Source organism: Chenopodium album, chromosome 17 (genome assembly GCF_948465745.1).
Source record: "Chenopodium album chromosome 17, dcCheAlbu1.1, whole genome shotgun sequence".
Lineage (NCBI taxonomy): Eukaryota > Viridiplantae > Streptophyta > Magnoliopsida > Caryophyllales > Amaranthaceae > Chenopodium > Chenopodium album.
This window is the reverse complement of record NC_137850.1, coordinates 33,630,117-33,649,848: the sequence shown is the minus strand read 5'-3', so window position 1 is coordinate 33,649,848 and position 19,732 is coordinate 33,630,117. Positions and strand designations below refer to the sequence as shown.

Here is a 19,732-nt window from a genome sequence, read left to right as displayed (position 1 = left end):
TTAATCCCTACACCTTATACCTGCCCCTCTTGTTACAAAAATAGAGAGATAACTCTATTTTTTTTTTTTTTTTATCCCTATTCCTTTCATATGGGATATAACAATTCCCATTAAACAAATAAGGGATTATAGATCCCACCTACAATCCCTACAAACAAACACCAGATCTAAAACCAACTCTCAACTCCTCTTTTCATTTTGATTTGAAAGCCTTTTCAGCTTTTCTTGTACTGCATTCTTTTTATTTTAATTAAATGATGCAAATTTCTTTTTTACCCCTGAGTTGTGTCCCTGTGGACTCAACCTATTAGAGGATGTGATCTCCTCGAGAATTCCTCAGTATATTCAGTTTGACAGTCAAGACTCAAATACAGCAGTACAGCACCAAGCCGAATTGCCATAGCTACTTATCATGCTCCTCTGCGAACTTGTATACACGTTGCGCAATGATGCAGTCCGGTGTCAAATCGCTTCGCTCAACCTGCTGCTTCTCTCTGATTATCAGAACATCTTTCAACACTTGTTCTTCTTCATACTCTAGTCAACCATTGAACACCTCCTCGATTAACGTGCTAACCAATCTCTGCTCCAAGGGACGCCTGAAAGAAGCATTTGAGAGCTTCAAATCTGAAATATGGTCAGACCCCAATCTATTTTCTCATTTAATTCATGGTTGTATTTCAAAAAAATCGATTTCATGGGGAAAACAGCTTCATGCTATTACAATTACTTCTGGGTGTTATTTAGATAAATTCGTTAATAATCATTTGTTGAATATGTATGGAAAACTTGGGGAATTGGAGACTGTTTTAGTGCTGTATAATGTGATGTATAGGAAGAATGTGATGTCTAGTAACATATTGATTAATGGGTATTTGCAAAGTGGTGATTTTGGGAGTGCACAAAAGGTGTTTGATGAAATGCCTGAACGAAATGTTGCGACTTGGAATGCGATGGTCACGGGGATGATACAGTATGAGCATAATGAGGAGGGGTTGGGTTTGTTTTCGAGGATGCATTTGTTGGGGTTTTCGCCGGATGAGTTTACATTGGGTAGCGTGCTTCGAGGATGTGCTGGTTTGAGAGCTTTGTTTTGTGGGAGGGAGGTTCATGTTTATGCCATCAAGAGTGGTCATGGTCTGAGCTTGGTTGTTGGCAGTGCCTTGGCGAATATGTATATGAGGTGTAGGAGTTTGGAGGAAGGGGAGAGAGTAATTCAAGGGATGCCTATTCATAATGTGATTGCTTGTAATACTCTTATTGCCGGAAGAGCGCAAAATGGGTGCCCTGAGGGTGCTTTAGAACAGTATAATATAATGAAAAAGGCAGGGTTCCAACCCGATAGAATTACATTTGTTAGTGTCCTTAGTTCATGTTCTGAATTGGGGACCCTGGGACAAGGCCTTCAAATACATGCTGAGGTGATAAAGCGTGGGGTTACTTCTGTAGTTCCTCTGGTTAGTTCATTGATAAGCATGTATTCTAGATGCGGATGTTTAGAAGAATCGATCAAAGCTTTCATGCTCTGTAAAGATGCTGATGTTGTCCTTTGGAGCTCAATGATCTCTGCTTATGGGTTCCATGGCAAAGGAGGGGAAGCCATTGAGCTTTTCAAGCAAATGGAACGAGAAGGACTGGAGGCAAACGATGTTACTTTTCTGAGTCTTTTATATGCTTGTAGTCATTGTGGACTGATGAATGAAGGACTTGAATATCTTGACCTAATGGTAAAGAAATATGGATTAAAACCTAGGTTAGAGCATTACACTTGTGCTGTTGATCTACTTGGGCGTTCTGGTTGTCTCTTGCAAGCAGAAGATATGATCAGATCAATGCCCACTAAAGCAGATGCTGTTATATGGAAAACTTTGTTATCTGCCTGTAAAACCTATAAAAATACTGTAATGGCTAAGAGGATCGCTGAAGAGGTCCTCAAACTTGATCCTCTGGATTCCGCTTCCTATGTTATGCTTGCGAACATCCAGGCCTCTGCAAAGAGGTGGGATGAAGTTTCTACTGTCAGAAAAGCCATGAGGGATAGACGAATTAAGAAGGAACCGGGTGTTAGTTGGTTTGAGTTCAAGAATGAAGTACACCAATTCACCATGGGAGCAAAGTACCATCCTAGGTCCATAGAGATTTATCTATATCTAAAAGAACTAATGTCAGATATAAAGAAATGTGGGTATGTTCCAGATACTGGATCTGTTTTGCAAGAAATGGATACGGAAGCGAAGGAGCAAAATTTGGCTCAGCATAGTGAGAAGTTGGCCGTTGCATTTGCTCTAATGATCACTCCTCCTGGTTTTCCTATAAGGGTGATGAAGAATCTGCGTGTTTGTGATGATTGTCACGTAGCTATCAAGTACATATCTAGGATAAAGGACAGGGAGATTATAGTGCGTGATACTAGTAGGTTTCATCATTTCAAAAATGGTGAATGTTCTTGCAGTGATTATTGGTAGGATAATTGACAGCAAGAGGTTGGCTGTTCATGAAAATTTGTTCAAGCGCTATCAAAACGGCACCGAAACACGTAGAAATTTTGTTGGAAGGACTACAGATAGCTTGAATAGGTGAGAATTAAACAAACAAAATCCGAACACCTGTAGGAATTTTTGTTGGGTGGATCTGGAGACTGCAAAGTGCATATAACTGGAAAAGGTGAAAATCTATATAAACGCACCCAAACACTTCTTAGTAATCCAAAATCTTACATAAGCACATAATCATCGATTAACGACCTCAAATTAACATTATTCAACAATTATTCGATCAATGGCAATTTATTTAAATTCGAGCATGTTCAAATAGTTATGAAAACAACGTGAAACAAGGAAAACACAAATGAGGCATAATAATGCACAAGATGGATAAGTTATGTAATAATGAAACTAAAAATAACTAAATGAACAAAGAAAAAAAAAACTACAAAAGTGACTTATTTATTTCTAAAATGATCTATGGAAAAGTAAATTCGTCATTTCTCGCAATTGAAGATAGAAGGAAGATACTACACACTGGCCCTTAAAAATAACTATCAATTACGACAACTAAATTTCTCGTGGAAATTTGAGTTGTCAATTCGAGTGTTCGGATTGGGTTTAGATTGAGTCAATGTGGGTTGGGTCAGTTTGGGTATATTAAAAAATAATCACATATAATAGTTATAAGAAAAATTTGTTAAAAATAAGCTAACATTTACGTGATTAGCTCAAAATAAACCAACTTTTTAATTAATTCAAAATAAATTAATTAATTGAAACTTCCTGAAAAATAACATTATTTTAAGTCATAAACGACCAAATTTTTTTAACATGCCAAAATACTGAAATTGTCTACCCACAAGGTCACCACTACAGTACTACACCCCCATTAGCCAAAAAGCCCAGTTTAAAGAGAAAGAAAACAAGTCCAAAAAAGAGGAAAAAAGCACTCAAAACACATCACCCCACAAAAATCACCAGTGACTTTCGTTAACAAGCAATTCCGACTACTCTTTTTCTCTCCTCAATCAATTCTGGGCAAAACCCATCACTCTCAAACGGTCGAATTACCCAAAAACTTCCTAAATTTTCCATTAAAATGGCAGGATATAAAGCAGATGATGATTATGATTACTTGTTTAAGCTTGTTTTGATCGGTGATTCAGGTGTAGGTAAGTCAAATTTGCTGTCAAGGTTTACCAAAAATGAGTTTAATCTGGAGTCTAAGTCTACTATTGGGGTTGAATTTGCTACTCGGAGTTTAACTATTGAAAGTAAGGTTATCAAAGCTCAGATTTGGGATACTGCTGGCCAAGAGAGGTAAACCCTCCCTTTTCTCTCTCTTTCATGATTTTGCTTATTGTTTATTAGGTTTTCATGTAATTAATTGTATTTATAATGAAAGTATGTGTTACAAATTTGGGGTTTGTGTTACTTATATGTTAATATCTTTAGTTTTTATGATATGGGGTTTCATAATTTGGATGAAAATTTGATGGGTTTGTGATGTAATAGGGTATGAGATTGATAATTGGTAAATTTTGCGCCTTTTGTTTAGTGGGTTATTTAGAATGAGGCTTAGAATCTTGTGTTTGTTTTGGTTTCATGGAGGAGGCATATGTGGGTATTCTGCTTCTTAAGAGATTGCCGATAAATTTGATAAATTTGGAATGATCTAAGGGAGATTAACGTGGCCTGTGCTTGGGTAAGGATGACACACACGGATTGAAGACGATGACACATAGGTTTTGTATTTTTGTATTCCAAACCCACTTGCTGAGGGAGATGTTTATGGATTGTGTATACAAGTGTTGGGAGTTTGTGCGATACCAAGGTTTGTTTTGGTATAAGCTGCTGATCGAGGGTGACCAAAGGATATAGATATTTGGAATTGTGACCCATGTTAATTCATATTTATATCATTATTGTATGAAGTATTATTGTTGATGATGATCTATAAATCATGCTTCCACAGTGGCTATAATGTTCATGGTATGCATGTGTTTCCTGGATATGTTATAATGCTATCCATGTGATTTAATATTCATATATGAAGTAATACTAGGATCATCCACATCTGGTCTTAATCTACTTATTCCAAAGTAAGAACAGCCTTGAACTTAGTTGTCAAAAGTATAAGACACATAGAGGGGATTGCCTCATTGTATTGGAGAACCCTGGTCCTAGTGAAGTTTGCGGGGTCCATTGCCTAATGAAATGATTGAAGCTATTCTGTCTGGAATCGGCTTAGGCTCGACCACACCTGCATTTTTACCCAAAGTTTGACAAAATTTTTAGGCAATCATACTATTATATTTATGGCAAGCTCTTTTCTTTAGAGATTTGTTTAGTGTCTCCTTTTCTATCCCATGACCCTTTTTGCCTTGGAGCACCCTGAAAAACCAAGTTCCTTAAATTTGATAATTTATGAACCTTATTTTAGTTGCTTGAATGGATGAAGATTGAAGAGTCAAGATGCATAGCTAAATTTAGATACATTTGGATATCTTGGGTTGTGGAAGGAAATCTGGAAGAACAAGTAATTCATTGAGGTTGCAGTTGTAGCATGGAAAAATACATTAATGGATGGTGCCGATGGTCCCAGGTGACCCCCATAAATACATGAGGAGACATTTGGTAGATGCCAATACAATAATGGATGGTCCCAGGTGACCCATGTGGCCGTGTATACATTAGGAGACATTTACAGGTGTCTGTGTTCTTGGATTTTGCTGTTATGTCAGCGATAATTTACACTTTTTGATTAGTGTATAGAATATAAAGTACCTAGCAATGGGTTTTTGAGGTTTTCTATGTTCGGCTAAAGCCTCTATGGATGGCCTGTGACCATATTAAAGAAGTTTATTTAAAGATCTGATCATTTAGAGTTTGGGGGCACATACATATTTCTTGTAGACATTTATTTTAGTGTGTCTTTAGCTATCTCTTGCCCGCTTTACATTAGGTACAGGTGAAATTCTATAAAATTATACCTTCCTAGATGCTGTTGGTGATGGAATCTGATAGATTTTCTTGTGAGCTTCACACTAGCTGTATCGTATTTCATTGGGCTGAAATGACATTACGGAATATTAAAGAAAAGGAGTTCACATAGAGAAAAGAAAGTTACTAATTACTAGTGACATTATGAGGAAAATTATGTAGGACTTGTGTGTGTGTGAGTGAGTGTGTGTGTGTGTGTGTGCGTGTGTGTGTGCGCGCGCATGCACGTGCGTGTGCGTGTGCGTGTGTGTGTGAGAAAAGAAAGTTACTTGTGCGCGCGTGCGTGTGTGTGAGAGAAAAGAAAGTTACTTGTGCGCGCGCGCGTGTGCGTGTGTGTGAGAGAAAAGAAAGTTGTTTGTGTGAGTGAGTGTGTGTGAGAGAGAGGTATGTTTGCTTAATCTTACCGATAATCTGCACTAGGTTTTACCATCCAAGTGCAGGACATTGTCTTAGTACACCGTGGACAACGCTGAGTAGTTTAGGGTACTGTTTGACTATGTTGATTTTAGCTATCTACCAGTTGCAAATGCTTTCTAAGGCTTCTTGAAAATTCATTTAACTCCTATCTTCATGGATATGCTTGTTACAACTTTGAGAAATAGCTCACACTCAGGCACTACTTAATTTACTTGGTGTATGATACACCCAGTACTTAGCAAGTAGAACTGATAAAATTCCAATATCAGTATGTATGGTGAGTGGTAATAAATGGTAGTTTTTTTTTTTTTTTTTTTGATAAAAAAAAAGTATGTGATAGATTTGCTATGTTTGAGTCGATGTCCATGGTATTGGAATTCTATCACCAAGTATGGGTATGTTTGTATTTATTTTCGGTTGAATGTGGAAATCTATGAAGTACTTGGATGCTGGAAAAGATTAGCATGAACATTGTTACGACTTACGAAACTTTCCTTGCAAATTACTTATTAACTTATCACTATTATTTGCTATTTAAAACCAGTAACCAAACAGGTAATTAGATTCTGGATCTTTTCAGTATACAAATGTAGTTTTGTTGCATTTGGTATTTCATTGTAGTTGCTTCTTTACTCCCAGGCTCTTTACCTGCATAGAGCTTTGTCATTGTTGTGCTGTTTGATACCTTTCTTACCTTTCCCTGGACTCACCCTCTGCATATTACCTGATTCTCTCTTTTTGGGTCACATATAATTAGATTATACTCCAAATTATAAATAATTTTTCATTTTTAGGTTATCCAAGTCGTTCAGCTTCTTGTTTCAATGGTTGAATTTTGTGGATTTTTATGCTTAGCTCTCTACATATATCTTAAGCAAACTTTAGAAAGTAAAGGTCTAATTGGATTTTGTGCTTTCCTATCCTATTATACCATGAATATCTTTCCAATAACAATTAGTTTGTGGTCTTTTGTTGGTGTGTCTTGTCATTTAATTGGATTCATCTATGAGAAAAGAGACTGATAGAATGGAACACAAGTGTAATAGCTACTGGTGGTTGTGTGCTGTCATCAGTGAATGATAAGGATCTGACAGGATAATCTAATTTAGTTACCAGGACAATCATCATGATTTAGCTATAAGCGCTCTTTTACAACCAAGTGAACCAACAATGTCATTAGCTGAGTGTGGGAATGGAAACTGAGTCTAAAGTTATGGTTATGTGCTACAATAAGTGAACTCAGCCTATTATCCCAACCCATTGCTGATAACCATGTTGATTTCCCAGGGCTATATTACTTCAGATTGGATAACTTATGTAAATAGGGAGAGATGCTTTGTAATTGTGTGATTGGCAGTGCTGTCCACTCACTCTTGTTAAAGCAAGATCTTGTGTGTTTTTGTATAGTTGTATACCATCTAAAGTGGACTACAACTGATTGTTTCTTGGATTGTGAATTTGTGACCCTTGTCTGTGGCCTATGAGTTTCACATTGAAAGGTTACCTGCTAGATTTTTGAATAACTATGTGTTGATATGCCAACTGTTCTCCCAACTGTTCCATAACCCCTCCCTATCACAAACAAAACAATACAATAATAAAAAGAAGGAATAAATATGAGGAGAAAATAGTCCACCTTATATTTGAAAATGTTTGTATATACGCTTCCCCGTAGGAGGCTGACAGTTCTATGACCCTTAACACACAAAGGAAGATTATTGGATACAAAAAAAAAAAAATATTTGTTAAATGAAGTTGATAAAGAGTTATTGTTTTTTTGCTTATATAACTTTGTCTCTTTTGTAAGAAATACTAGAGTGTATCATGGTTTGAAAGAAAAAAGAATATGAGGCTGGTAAATATTTCCAGATCTCAATATTATAATTACATCTTTAGAAATTCTATCAGAATATAGCATTGGAATGAGTAGGTGATATGTTTTCTTGCTCTGAAATGTCAATTGCAAGCTTTAGGTATTGCAGTGTCCAAAAGGTTTGACAAGTCTGCGAATCTGGGAAACATTAAGCGAAACTATAATGTTATGTATTATCATAGTATTAATTTAGAGTAAATATCTTCTAGAGTAGTTTGAAGCCACATCTTATACAAGTTTAGCGGATGATTTTTAAGGTTGAGTATATATATACTACCTCCGCTTCAGATTACTCGCAACAAAATGGTGCGCGCGGACTCCTAGGCAAAAGATCTTTAAGTGTAGTTATTGAAAAATAAGGGCATATACTTAAGTATCAATCCAACCCAAAAATAAAAGAAAAAACAAATTTAACAATAATTAAAATAATTAACCCATCGCCAACACCACCGTCACCACCCACTACCGCCACCACCCACCACCACCACCGAAACCACTCAAGACCACCACCAACCCACGAAAACCACCACCACCAAACCACGGCCACCAACACCAGCCCACGAAAACCACGACCACCAACACCAATCCCACGGATTTGGAAATTAAAACCCACGAAAACCCTTGAACCCACCTCCACCACCAACCCAGCGAACCCGCCGATCCCAGCGAAACCGCTCACCCTTAAACCCACCAACCCAAGGAAAACACTCACGACCACCCCCAACCCACAAAACCACAAACCCTTGAACCCACCAACCCACGAAACCACTCACGATCACCACCACCAGCAGCCAGCAAACCCCGCGAACCCACAAAACCCTCAGATCTAGAAAAACCTTGAGATTGGGTTAGAGGAGGAGAGAGAAAAATAATGGGAATGAGGAAGAAGATGAAGAATTTTGATGATGAAGGAAGATAGTGAAAAATAATGGGGATGAGGAAGAAGATGAAGGTGGTTGAATGATAGATGAATTTAGATGGAAGGGGATTGATTTTGGTGGAGATTGTTAAATTAATTAATGTTAGAGTTTAAGTTAATAAGATAAAATCAGTTTTTTTAATTGGGGTGTTTAAAAAAAAAATAAGGGTAATTTTGTAAAATCATTCAAAAAAAACTTACTAAAAAAGGAAAGAAATCACTTTGTTGCGAGTAATGTGAAGCGGGCGTTTTAGGAAATTGTTGCGAGTAATATGAAGCGGAGGTAGTATATAATTCAATATGCTATGAGTTTCGTGCCCTTCTGTCTCGGGTATTTTTGCTCTTTAATCTACTGAATGTTTTTATTTATCTATAGTTGTATAGAAAGGTGTAGTTGGATGTTGCATCAAGTGCTGTATTGTATTGTGGTCCTAGAGAAAGAGTGCCTGCAAATAATTAGCTACTGTGACCTTTATACATGGTGCTTCCTCTGCTGTGAGCCTTTATTTAATATGTGTCATGAATCTCATGATTCAAGCTACATATTGGCAACTTTATGGATTTTTTCAGATATATACATTGACATCACTAGTTTGAGTTAATCAGTTAAGCATCTCTCTTGAGGGGCTTTTTGTTATCTTGAGTGGATTTTATTGATCTAACAATTGTTCTTTTTAGTTTTTCATTAGAATTTCTAATCTTCAGTATATAAGCTTGTCTAATTGGTACATTATGAAACATTAGGTTTTGGTGGTTTTAATTTTGTTGGTTGAGGTGGAGAATAGCAGCATTTGTTGATATTCGAAACTATCCTTCCACCCATTGTGTTGATCATATTTTTCTTTTTTGGTTTTTCCTGAAAAGCTATAATTCTTGGTTTAGTAAATGTAGTTCACTTGAGTAGATGAGCTATCAACAATTAGAGGATCTCTGAAGTACATTGAGTGTATAGGTTATGAAATATATTACTCGTACTTATTGACAAGATGCTTTTTTTTTTTTTTATACCCTCGGGGTGATTTTTATTTTCTTTTAACAACTATTTATACTTGATAGATGGGATGGTTTTTTTTTTTCTTATTAATATTGTGACTTGTACTTTTTTTGTTTTTTTTTTTTTTTTTTTTTTTGGTGACTTGTACTTAATCACAGGTAATGATTCTTCCATCTTATTCAATAATCCATCTCAAATGCGAATTCCCTAGTATCTTGACGTGTGAGCAACAAAAGATGATATGACTCTGAAAATTGCCTCTGCTATGTGTTGGATATGTAGTAGATGTGATTTTGTATATTTAAAATTCTTAATAATACAGCAAGATGCAGGATAGATCTATGCGTCAGAGATAAACAGACAGAATTAGAAAAAGAAAGAAAAAAAAAGCATTGCTGCTAATTGAGATGCTCTGAACCAATAGTTTATTGTTGATGTAAGCATGGCCCATCATTGTTTCATGTATATGTGGACATCGAATAAGCATTACTTTATAGAGAGGAGGTTGTATTTTTGCCTTTCTGTGCAGCTGTGCATACTTGTTATCTGTGATTTTTTTGGTTGTTACTTGCCTCTCTTTTTAAAAGCCCTATGCTTTAGTTTTGCAAGATGTGATGATTTTTGAAACTCTGCATCCTAAGGGGTTAAATACAATGAGCTGCTGTTTTATGCGTGAGGAGACACACTTCGCAGTATATTCAACGGTCTTAAAAAATTTATTCTGCATAGGATCTTGGTTTACTTTCTTAATATAGTTTTCTCTTTAGGTCCTAGTGTGTGTCTGTGAATTGTTGCAGAAGCTTCAGTAGATCAATGTAACACCTAATATTTCTTAGGTGGAGAGTATCTTTCCATTAAAAATCACTGGGTTGATTATATTCTTCATTTCCTACTGGCAGCTTTTGCTTCATTCAGATAAATTGTTTAGTACTATGAATGGGATATATTATCTGCGAAAACAATACAAAGTATTAAACAATGGAGTCCCTTGAGAAAACGAAAATTGGGAAGTTATTGGGATAGACTGTGAAGTACATAAAATTTGAGTATTGGGGTTCTGGAAGATTATGGGTGAAGTGTTGTCAAAATGACTAAAATTAATACTATGTATATAGATTTATTTCCCTTTCATTTTCTATAACGCACAACTTGATTCTTTTCTTCTAATTTCTGTGAGAAATGATATACATATTATGCTAAGAGTAATTTAAAATTATCTCTTATCCCATTTGTGAATGCCAGCAATTAACAAAATTGAACCTGTCTTTACTGTTGAAATAGGTATCGTGCCATAACCAGTGCCTACTATCGAGGTGCTGTGGGTGCTTTGCTTGTGTATGATGTCACTCGGAAAGCTACATTTGAGAATGCTGCAAGGTGGTTGAGAGAGCTACGGGAGCATACTGATCCAAATGTTGTGGTCATGCTGATTGGTAACAAGTCAGATCTCCGGCATCTGGTTGCTGTTACTACTGAAGAAGGGAAGGCTTTTGCAGAGCAGGAGGGTCTTGTCTTCATGGAGACTTCTGCTCTCGAGGCAACCAACGTGGAGTTGGCTTTTACTGAGGTTCTTACTCAGATCCATCGTATCGTCAGCAAGAAGGCAGTTGATGCTGGTGATGCTTCTGCATCGGCTGTTCCATCCCAAGGAGAGAGTATAAATATAAAAAACGAGACCTCAGCTTGGAAGAAGATAGGCTGCTGCTCAAACTAGTTACTTACTGTAGTAAGTCTTTGCTGTCACACCTTTTTGTTTTGCTGGGAAAAATCCTAACTGTTTGAACTTCTGCGGGTCAGTTCCGTCCCTTGAAAGAAAGAAAGAATAGGGATTTTTGTTGTCTATATAATTAATAGAAGAAGTCTAGATGCTTACACATTTTAGTAGAAGCTATTTGGAACTGTATTTTTGCATGGATTTGATTGATGAGGCTTCTTTATGTTCAAACATGTCATTAGAAGATCACTTGGATGATGCAGCAGTTTATGAATCTGCATTTCTATTGCACATACCATAATTTCAGGTCTTTGTTTTTTTTGTTATCAACTGTTTATTTCCCTTTTAATGCTGTGATTTTGGATGGTAAACACTGCGAACATGCTAACAAAATTTCTGTTGCTTCACAAGGTAGCCTAGAATACCTTCGATGAATGTTGAATTAACATAATTTCTGTTGCTTCACAAGGTAGCCTTGAATACCTTCGGCTTGACTAAGTATTATAGAATAATAGTACCTCCATCTAGAAATAGTTGCACCATTTTTTTTACCTATTAGTATAATTTGCTTGACCCTGTTTTTTTTATTTTTATTTTTATTTTTATTTTTATTTATTTTTATTTTATAATTTATTTTTTTTTTTTACTTGCATAGTCATATAGATAATACAAGTATTTATTAAAAAGTCATTGGATTTGCAACTATTTCAAATTATAAAAATGTTGCAACTATTATATAATGGGAATTTTTTTATTTTATTTTATTTTATTTTATTTTTTTATTTTATTTTTTGAGAAAATATAGTGGGCTAATATGATGGTTTGTTGAAAAAGTGTTGTCTTCAACATTAGCAAAATTGCTACTTGGCATCAGACTTGTTTAAGGCATCAGTTTCCATTTCTGATCAAAACAAGTACACCAATTACTACTAACAACAAATGAATGCATTTTTGTTTTGTTATGTTAGGAAGTGTAAAATGGGAATTTATCAGTTTCTGAAGAAGATTCCGAGTAAATAGGAATTGTCACCCTCATCTTCCACAATGGGTGGCTTTGCTTGCTCTGGATGAATAGATGATGTTCTAAATTAGTAACAAGAAATGAACAAAATATGCTGCAGTTGATGATATCAAATGCAAAACATTTCTGATAAACGATTTAACCTGATTCTATGACAGCCGCAGTTGATAACATTTTCGCCTCTTCTCTTTTATCCTTCTCTTGCAAACATAACAATACTCTTCCTCCTGCAATTCATCGACCATTGACGCCTTATTCCTTGGTTGAGTCTTAAAAAAATTTAGTCCAAGTTCCTTGATAAACCTGGCTCGGTTTAATAGCTTAAACATCTCAGCTTGAGCCATCGCCGAGTATAGTTCATGCCAATGAACCAGATATGAGTTGTGTAGTTGTGAAAATTGTGTCAATCTCAGTTTAAAGACGTACTCTGAAAGACCTGTCTTCATCCTTATCAAAGAGATGCATGTTACTAGCGCTGCGGGTATTTGTGAGTTTAAACTTCTTCAACATGACCTCCAAGTTACACTACTTCTTTGTTAATAAATACAGAGTATTTTGGAAAAAAAAAATGTGGATCTTGTTAGATAATTTAAAACTAGGCTCAATTTTGACTTGACTTGAGAACGACAACCCCGAAGCTGTACTAAATCGTGAAATCAATCAATGCAAAGTTAACTAAATTCAATGATGTTAGAAAGTGTGTTTAATCTTACAGTGACTACAAACAAAAAATCTGCAAAGAAAGGAATGAATTTTTTATACTATGTACTTATAAAGGACACTAATTATGATCTTAAATTGCTCGAAATCTGTGTCTTTTATATACTTTCTCTGTTTTTTTTATACTTGCAACACACCTTTTATTACGTTTATTGATGAAGTGATTAAACTAGGTAAACGAATGAATAAAGCTATGAAATTTAAACCGTAACAACTTATCCTTTTCTTTTTATAGGTGTTAAAATTTTGTAATTTAATTTATCCGTTTACCTAGTCTAATATCTTCCTTAACATGCGTGCCAAAAGGGTGTGCTGCAACTAAATAAAAATGGAGGAAATATATAATAAAAAGTAAAATTGTAGTAGCACAAGAATGATCAATTTCCAAATCATCAAAACAATAGTACAATCTCTAATCCTTAATTTAGTAAAGATTCATACAAAAGAATAAATTAAACTATCCATTTAACGATCCATTTAACCGAAGTTATGAATCAACAGTCAACCAAAAAAATTTGTGTGAATCCGTTCATTCTCAACTCTTTGTAGTATAGTGTAAAAAACACGTCTTGGTGTTTTATGTAACAGCTAAACAATCACCATAAAAGGAAAAACCCAATCAATGGATTAAAAACAAATACTACTTCCCTCGCTTCAAAACAAGAGTTGCTCTTTTTGCTTTGATTCTTAAATATTTTTTCTTTTTACGACATGTGAAAGCAATTCAAATATCTTGAAACGAAGGGAGTAGTAAAAAAAAGTTACAAAATCAATTTTTTTTTAATCATGTACTCCCACATATCGGAGGGGCGGTAGGACACCTGTCGATGCTTCCTTGGCCACGACGGAAAACTAGAGAGCATTCAGGGAGCTCATCCAAGTCCCCAAATAATGACTCATCCTCTTCTTTCATTGGAAATGTTGCCACCTCAGCATCATCACATTTAGGCCCTACTAAAGCCGGCGTGTAGAATGACAAATCAGATATCCAATTGTACTCAACCCCCACATTACCTAACATCAAGGTGTCACCAACAAACTCTAGATGAGGTGGATCACCAAACGGATGAATGTGCAACGGCGATGACGGCGACGGAGACGGTTCCTCCGCCCCGTCCTCAGCAGAATCGGATGGAGCTACCGAGACGGGAGGAGTTGTAGGAGACGGAATATTCGGAGAGGTGGTGGTGGCGTGAGGCGGTGTTTGGTGGTGGTTGTTGTTGTTGTGGTGGTGGTGGTGGTGTTTGGTAGTAGGTAGAGCATGGTTGTGCTCACAAGCATAGGTTATAATAAGCATTGTGGGGTCCACACGGCTCCTTTCTACTTGTTTTCTAGCAGGGCAACCCTTTGAGCTACTACATCGATAATATCCCCTGAAAAATTAAAATTAAATAAAATCATAATTAAATTATAACGAATACAAACAAAAGCACATGAATATTTAAGCATTTTTATCATGGTGAAAAGGAAGAGGAAGGAGTTGGTGCGCACGTAAAACAACCAATAATAAGACAAATATGTAAGATAAAGCTTTTCCATTAATGCGCGTGTAATACTACAAAATGTAAAACACTTTAAACACTCCATTTGTTTCACAACTTCTTCCCATTTACGGAGTAATGAACATAAAACAAAAACAAAAATAAAAATAATACATAAAGTAGTACTCTTTCCGTTTCAATTTAATTTACACTTTATGAAGACACACAATTTAGGAAGAGTAATAAAATTTTTTTTGTTAATAATTCTTATTTCAATTAAAGTTAGATGTGATGTAAGATAGTTGAGTATATATGTAAGTAATTGAGAGATGGTGTGATACCTTAGTTTTTGATAGTGAGAAAAATAAAACTTTTTTTAAAAAATAGTGGATCCTTAAAAGAAAAAGAAAGGGACAAGTGAAAAAAAAAAAAAAATTAAGAACAAGAAATTAAGTATTTGTGATCAGAGAAACGAGAAAGTGTACTAAGAAAAATAGCCAACTTAAGTCATAGTGTAACATTAACAAAATTGGAATAAATAAAAAATATTTTCTCTATTTATAATATGTGTAATATTTTGACTTTAAACTATTCATATAATATTCTTTAATCATCAAATTTTTTTCGGTTTGTAAGAAAAGGTTTCCACTTGCTAGAATCTTTCATTGACTTGTGTTAGCAAGTAAAGTCCGTTGGGTTGAAAAAAGGATAAGAGAAACCCTACTCCCATATTGATACCCATACTCCCATATTGATTCCCGGTGTGTATCATTATAACAAATATTATTTGGTATGAATAACAATGAAAAATTAGATGTAATTATATTTTAGATGTAAATATGACCTTAATTACATTTAATTGTATAATAGACATGTCTTATAAGATTATAGAGTATAAGTAAGTCTTTTCCCAACTTTTAGGAAAATGGGTGGCATATCTTTCTTCTAAGTAATCGATTGATTTTACTTTTTTTGTTGTTTTATGAAATTCATTGAATACACAAGTTATTGGATAAGTCTGTGATTCTATACATTTAAAGTAAATTTTGTATCCAATATGGATCAAATTGTCAAACGTCATACGTGAGAACATGTTACAGAATCTTCTCATGTTCTCCCAACTACCATAAATGCAAAATGTTGTGGGATTTAATAAATATAACTATTTATCTAAATAAAAACATACTTCGTAATTTTTTTGTATAGAATTATCAGCCTTAATTTAATTTATTTTTTCCCTAGGAATTATCAACATTGGATTGGGTGCTAAGAAAAATCATTTTTTTAGTACATGCTTAGCCAAATAAAGATCAATCAAAGCCTTTATCCTAAGCAATTTCTAATGTATTTGATTAGATTATTAAAGTACAAAAACTTTTCAGTATTTCATATAAGGATAAATGCATACTTAATCGTCTTTTATCTCATAATTTGCAATATTTCAAAAAAAAAAAAAAAAAAAAAAAAAAAATAAATCCACCCAATAAATTAAAATTGTTAAATAGTGAATTTTATTCTTTTTGTCTTATTACCAAAATTGTCTATCGAGAAATTTAATTTTAAAAAAAAAACGATAATATAAAAGAAGGTTAATTTAATATTACAACAAGACATGTTAGGGATCAAGAAATTCTAAACCATAATCTAATGCTATTTTTCCTTTTCGCTAATAATGATCACTTTTTTAAAACCACCAAAAAAAAATTGTACTATACAATTACCGAGTTATTAATACAGAGTATTATTCAACTAATATCAATTATTTTAATTTGAAGTGATTGGACCGAAATTAAATAATACAAGATTTGTCTTCAGAGAAGTAGGTAACAACTAGTATAAAAAAATTTAATAAAATTAAAATCGGGTTCTCCGCCAAAAATCGAAAAATAATTTTTTTTTTTTTTTCTATTCTAATTTTAAAAACTTAAACATTTGTTCTTTAGCTAGATGCAGCGTGAACAACACGCACATAAACAAGGATGTGACAACTCCCATGATTGGTTTCCAACAACTCCATGGGAAGGAAGGCCTATGTTAGAACGAGCCGCCTTCGTCACTAACATACGCCATATCTCGGCTCGGTAACACCCCTAGATATGATTACATACAATAGGGCGTAGGATAATCTCGTACATACCTCGGATAAGGAGAGCCTTTGATTGGTTTCTGACCGTACTTTCTCCAAGCCCATGAATCCGACGGTGGATATGTCTCCCCTTTGCTCCTTGATCCATCTACTTCTCCTATTGGTACTGATACCACTCTTTTTTGTATGCTCCTCCTACTACTCACATAATTAATTAATCATCATTAGCATAATTTTATTTACTTCTAGTACAATTACAATTATAATTATAATTATAATTATAAACATTTGAAGTATATATATATAGAGAGAGATTAGGAAATTTGTAAACTTTTTTTTGGGTATGTATGGGTTTTAATTTCTAATTATGATGGTACATGTTTGTTTGGTGATACAGGGTTGGTTAGCTCGTCTTAAATTTCCCTCGTGTCCTGCATGACGAGGGCCGAGGGGAAGGGAGCTAACCAACCCTGACAGGTTTTGATGATTATAAACAAATGAACATAGAAGTTCACAAAAACAATAAGTTTTTACTAGTTCTGGCATTTTGGACATACCTTTTTTTAGGAGGAGCGGTGGCGGTGGCTCTTGAGTCGTCGCCGGAGAATGGCGAATCGGGTGCTCCATTCTCTGATGAGCTCTGAGGGTCATCTTGCTCATGTGTGATATATGAGCTTGTTCTATATCTATTATCCATGACCATGATTAATTATTTGAAGAACCCCAAAACAAAACACAAAAATCAATTGTGTTCCTTAATTAATTAAAAGAGTTGTCCTAAAAAGTTGATATTTTTGGTTAAAAATAAGAAAAAGGAGGGAGAAAAAGAAGATATATATGATTTGATGGAGTAAGTGTATGTGTTGAGGTGAGAGTTTATGTGGAAATGGTGGGATTATAGGGGAAAGGAGATGTTTAATTTTCTTCATTATTTAATTAATAAGTTAAGATTAGTGGTCATGTTTACAGATGGGCAAGTGGGCATTTTTTATTTTTGGGTCGTGCGAGCAAATACGCAATCATGTGATATTACTATAATCATAAATTAATTCATCATTTTATATGACAGCGTTTTAGATAATTTACACTAATTTTCTTTTTCTTTGTTTTTTCTTGATCTAAACATTCAATGGAAAACGAATCATATACAAATTCTTAGAATATTGAAGAGTCTAGTTCTTATATGCGCGTTCAAATGGATATATGAGAAAAATGAACTAAGCAAGACTTGATTCACTTAGTGAGAGATTTATCTTAGATCATAGAGGTATGAGATTTAAATCTTACTACGTGAGGGTAAAAGGTGGGGACTTCATAAACTTGCCTCCTACTACGTACGATAAGGTTGATAAAGTGTAAGACCTTTAAAAATCAGCGAGTTGGAGTTTGATTAAGTTCCTCCTTATATTAACTATATAAAACACATACTTTATATATAAAAGGAAAATTAATAGTATTTTAATACAGTATTTTTTTACACAGTTACGTACGATATTTTGATTTGAAGATAGGTTAAAAGGAAAAAGAAATGAAAATGATCTTAATTGTTTAATATAATGTTGCATTTGCTAACGTATGGATTGGGTTGTAGACTCTCTAAGCTTATTGGTTAAACTTGTGTAGCTTTAGTATAGTTTAATTAATTTAATTTAATCTAAATTCAATATTCAACAAAAGGGTTGTTGGCTAGTTGCAATGATCGTGGAGGAATCAGGTGAATCACTTATTACATAGGCTAATTATTATGGAATTAGATTATAAGTTTATAATTTAAAACAAAATTTTCATACTTATGGACCAATGATTGATTTAATGAAATTATATTCATAATCTTGGTACTTATGGACTCTTGTTTATGTTTTAATTACCATCATTTGTGGTGTTGTTAGACATGGGAGCAACAAGCCAGCAAGTAATTAAAACTGAATGTTGCTTCTTTAATTCTTTTAGGAACTTAGAAAATTACTTGTAGGGAAAGTCGTAAACAAATAAATAACTTTAATTCCCTTTTAAAGTGCAGTTGAAAGGCTCGTTTGTTTTAATTCGTAGTCCCTCCTCAACTAATATCTTTTGAAAAATTTGGATGTAGTTTAATTAAGAATTTTTACAATATATTTTTACAATATGCAAAATTTTTTATGTACACCGAGTATAAAGTAATAATTTATTATATAATAGTGTTAGTGCAGAATTTTCGTGACGCGTCTAGAGAACAAGCGTCACAGACCAGCGTAATCTCAAGAGCTGTAATTGACGTCCCGCTAGTTTCAGGTTATGTTGATCGACCCAACATGCCAGCTGTCCACTTTGTTTACCAAGGGAATCTTATGTTATCGTTGCCGGTCCTAGAAAATTAGAAGATCAAGTTTACCAACGACTTCCCTATTTTCATGGAGAAGATGATTATCTAAGGTTCAACGGCTACTTTAAAGACCTAAGCTGCTGTTCTCATCTTATAAATAGGAGTGTACCCTAGTTGTAGAGCCCATTCCATTATCTCTCACAAGCATTCTCTAAGTTCTTAAGAATTACATTGTAACAACTGATTATTCACATAGTGCAATCGGTGGATCTCTCCCACCCGGAGTTTTTCCCACTTCATTGGGTTTTTTTGCGTCAACAAAATATCGTTTTGTCCTTCTTTTATTTTAGCATTCGTTTAATTATAGTACAACTTGTCTAGCCGTCGATGTCCCAGCCTAACGTCGTCCCTTGACGATTTTTGGCATTAACAATTTGGCGCCCACCGTGGGGCCGACGACTAGATTCCATCCATAAAATCCAAAAAACACCACCTTTCAAACAAAATCTTTTCAGCAATCATGGTTTCCTCAGGCGGAGACATGACCTTGGAACAATTGATGCAAGAGGTTCGCAAGACTCAGGAAGAGCTCGCAAGGCAGAAGGCTGAAAACGAGGGTCTCGCAACCGAAAGTCAGACGATCGTAGATTCCTTGCGGAAAGAGTTGGAATCCGTTTGAAGCAAAACCCCAGACGCCGCAACACTCATGACGTCTC

The 19,732-nt window shown here is 34.8% G+C and overlaps 2 protein-coding genes and 1 pseudogene across 3 annotated transcripts; 2 read left to right on the top strand and 1 right to left on the bottom strand.

The window, feature by feature from the left end:
- The first annotated feature begins 371 nt into the window (after positions 1-371).
- On the top strand, positions 372-2,619 carry LOC145587807 (pentatricopeptide repeat-containing protein At2g41080 pseudogene; annotated as a pseudogene).
- Positions 2,620-3,404: 785 nt separating this feature from the next.
- On the top strand, positions 3,405-11,728 carry LOC145589592 (ras-related protein YPT3-like). The gene is made up of 2 exons (XM_081646233.1): positions 3,405-3,806; positions 10,974-11,728. The coding sequence occupies exons 1-2, from the start codon at positions 3,586-3,588 to the stop codon at positions 11,404-11,406; spliced, it is 654 nt and encodes a 217-aa protein (XP_081502359.1). The 5' UTR covers positions 3,405-3,585; the 3' UTR covers positions 11,407-11,728.
- Positions 11,729-13,624: 1,896 nt separating this feature from the next.
- On the bottom strand, positions 13,625-17,822 carry LOC145587806 (putative WRKY transcription factor 69). Of its 2 annotated transcripts, none has more exons than XM_081644485.1 (3): positions 17,272-17,822; positions 16,766-16,912; positions 13,625-14,520 (listed from the first exon to the last, which is right to left on the bottom strand). In XM_081644485.1, the coding sequence occupies exons 1-3, from the start codon at positions 17,415-17,417 to the stop codon at positions 13,932-13,934; spliced, it is 882 nt and encodes a 293-aa protein (XP_081500611.1). In that variant the 5' UTR covers positions 17,418-17,822; the 3' UTR covers positions 13,625-13,931. The 2 variants fall into 2 exon arrangements, with proteins under 2 accessions (XP_081500611.1, XP_081500612.1); XM_081644486.1 differs by having other exon boundaries at positions 16,766-16,909.
- Between the last annotated feature and the right edge of the window lie 1,910 nt (positions 17,823-19,732).

Excerpts from the sequence above, each read along its gene's own strand:
- LOC145589592 (XM_081646233.1), top strand. The coding sequence starts at position 3,586 with ATGGCAGGATATAAAGCAGATGATGATTATGATTACTTGTTTAAGCTT. Across the intron at positions 3,807-10,973 it reads GATACTGCTGGCCAAGAGAG|GTATCGTGCCATAACCAGTG; the intron begins GTAAACCCTCCC and ends CTGTTGAAATAG.
- LOC145587806 (XM_081644485.1), bottom strand. The coding sequence starts at position 17,417 with ATGGTCATGGATAATAGATATAGAACAAGCTCATATATCACACATGAG. Across the intron at positions 16,913-17,271 it reads ACCGCTCCTCCTAAAAAAAG|TAGGAGGAGCATACAAAAAA; the intron begins GTATGTCCAAAA and ends TTATGTGAGTAG. Across the intron at positions 14,521-16,765 it reads AAAGGCTCTCCTTATCCGAG|GGGATATTATCGATGTAGTA; the intron begins GTATGTACGAGA and ends TTAATTTTTCAG.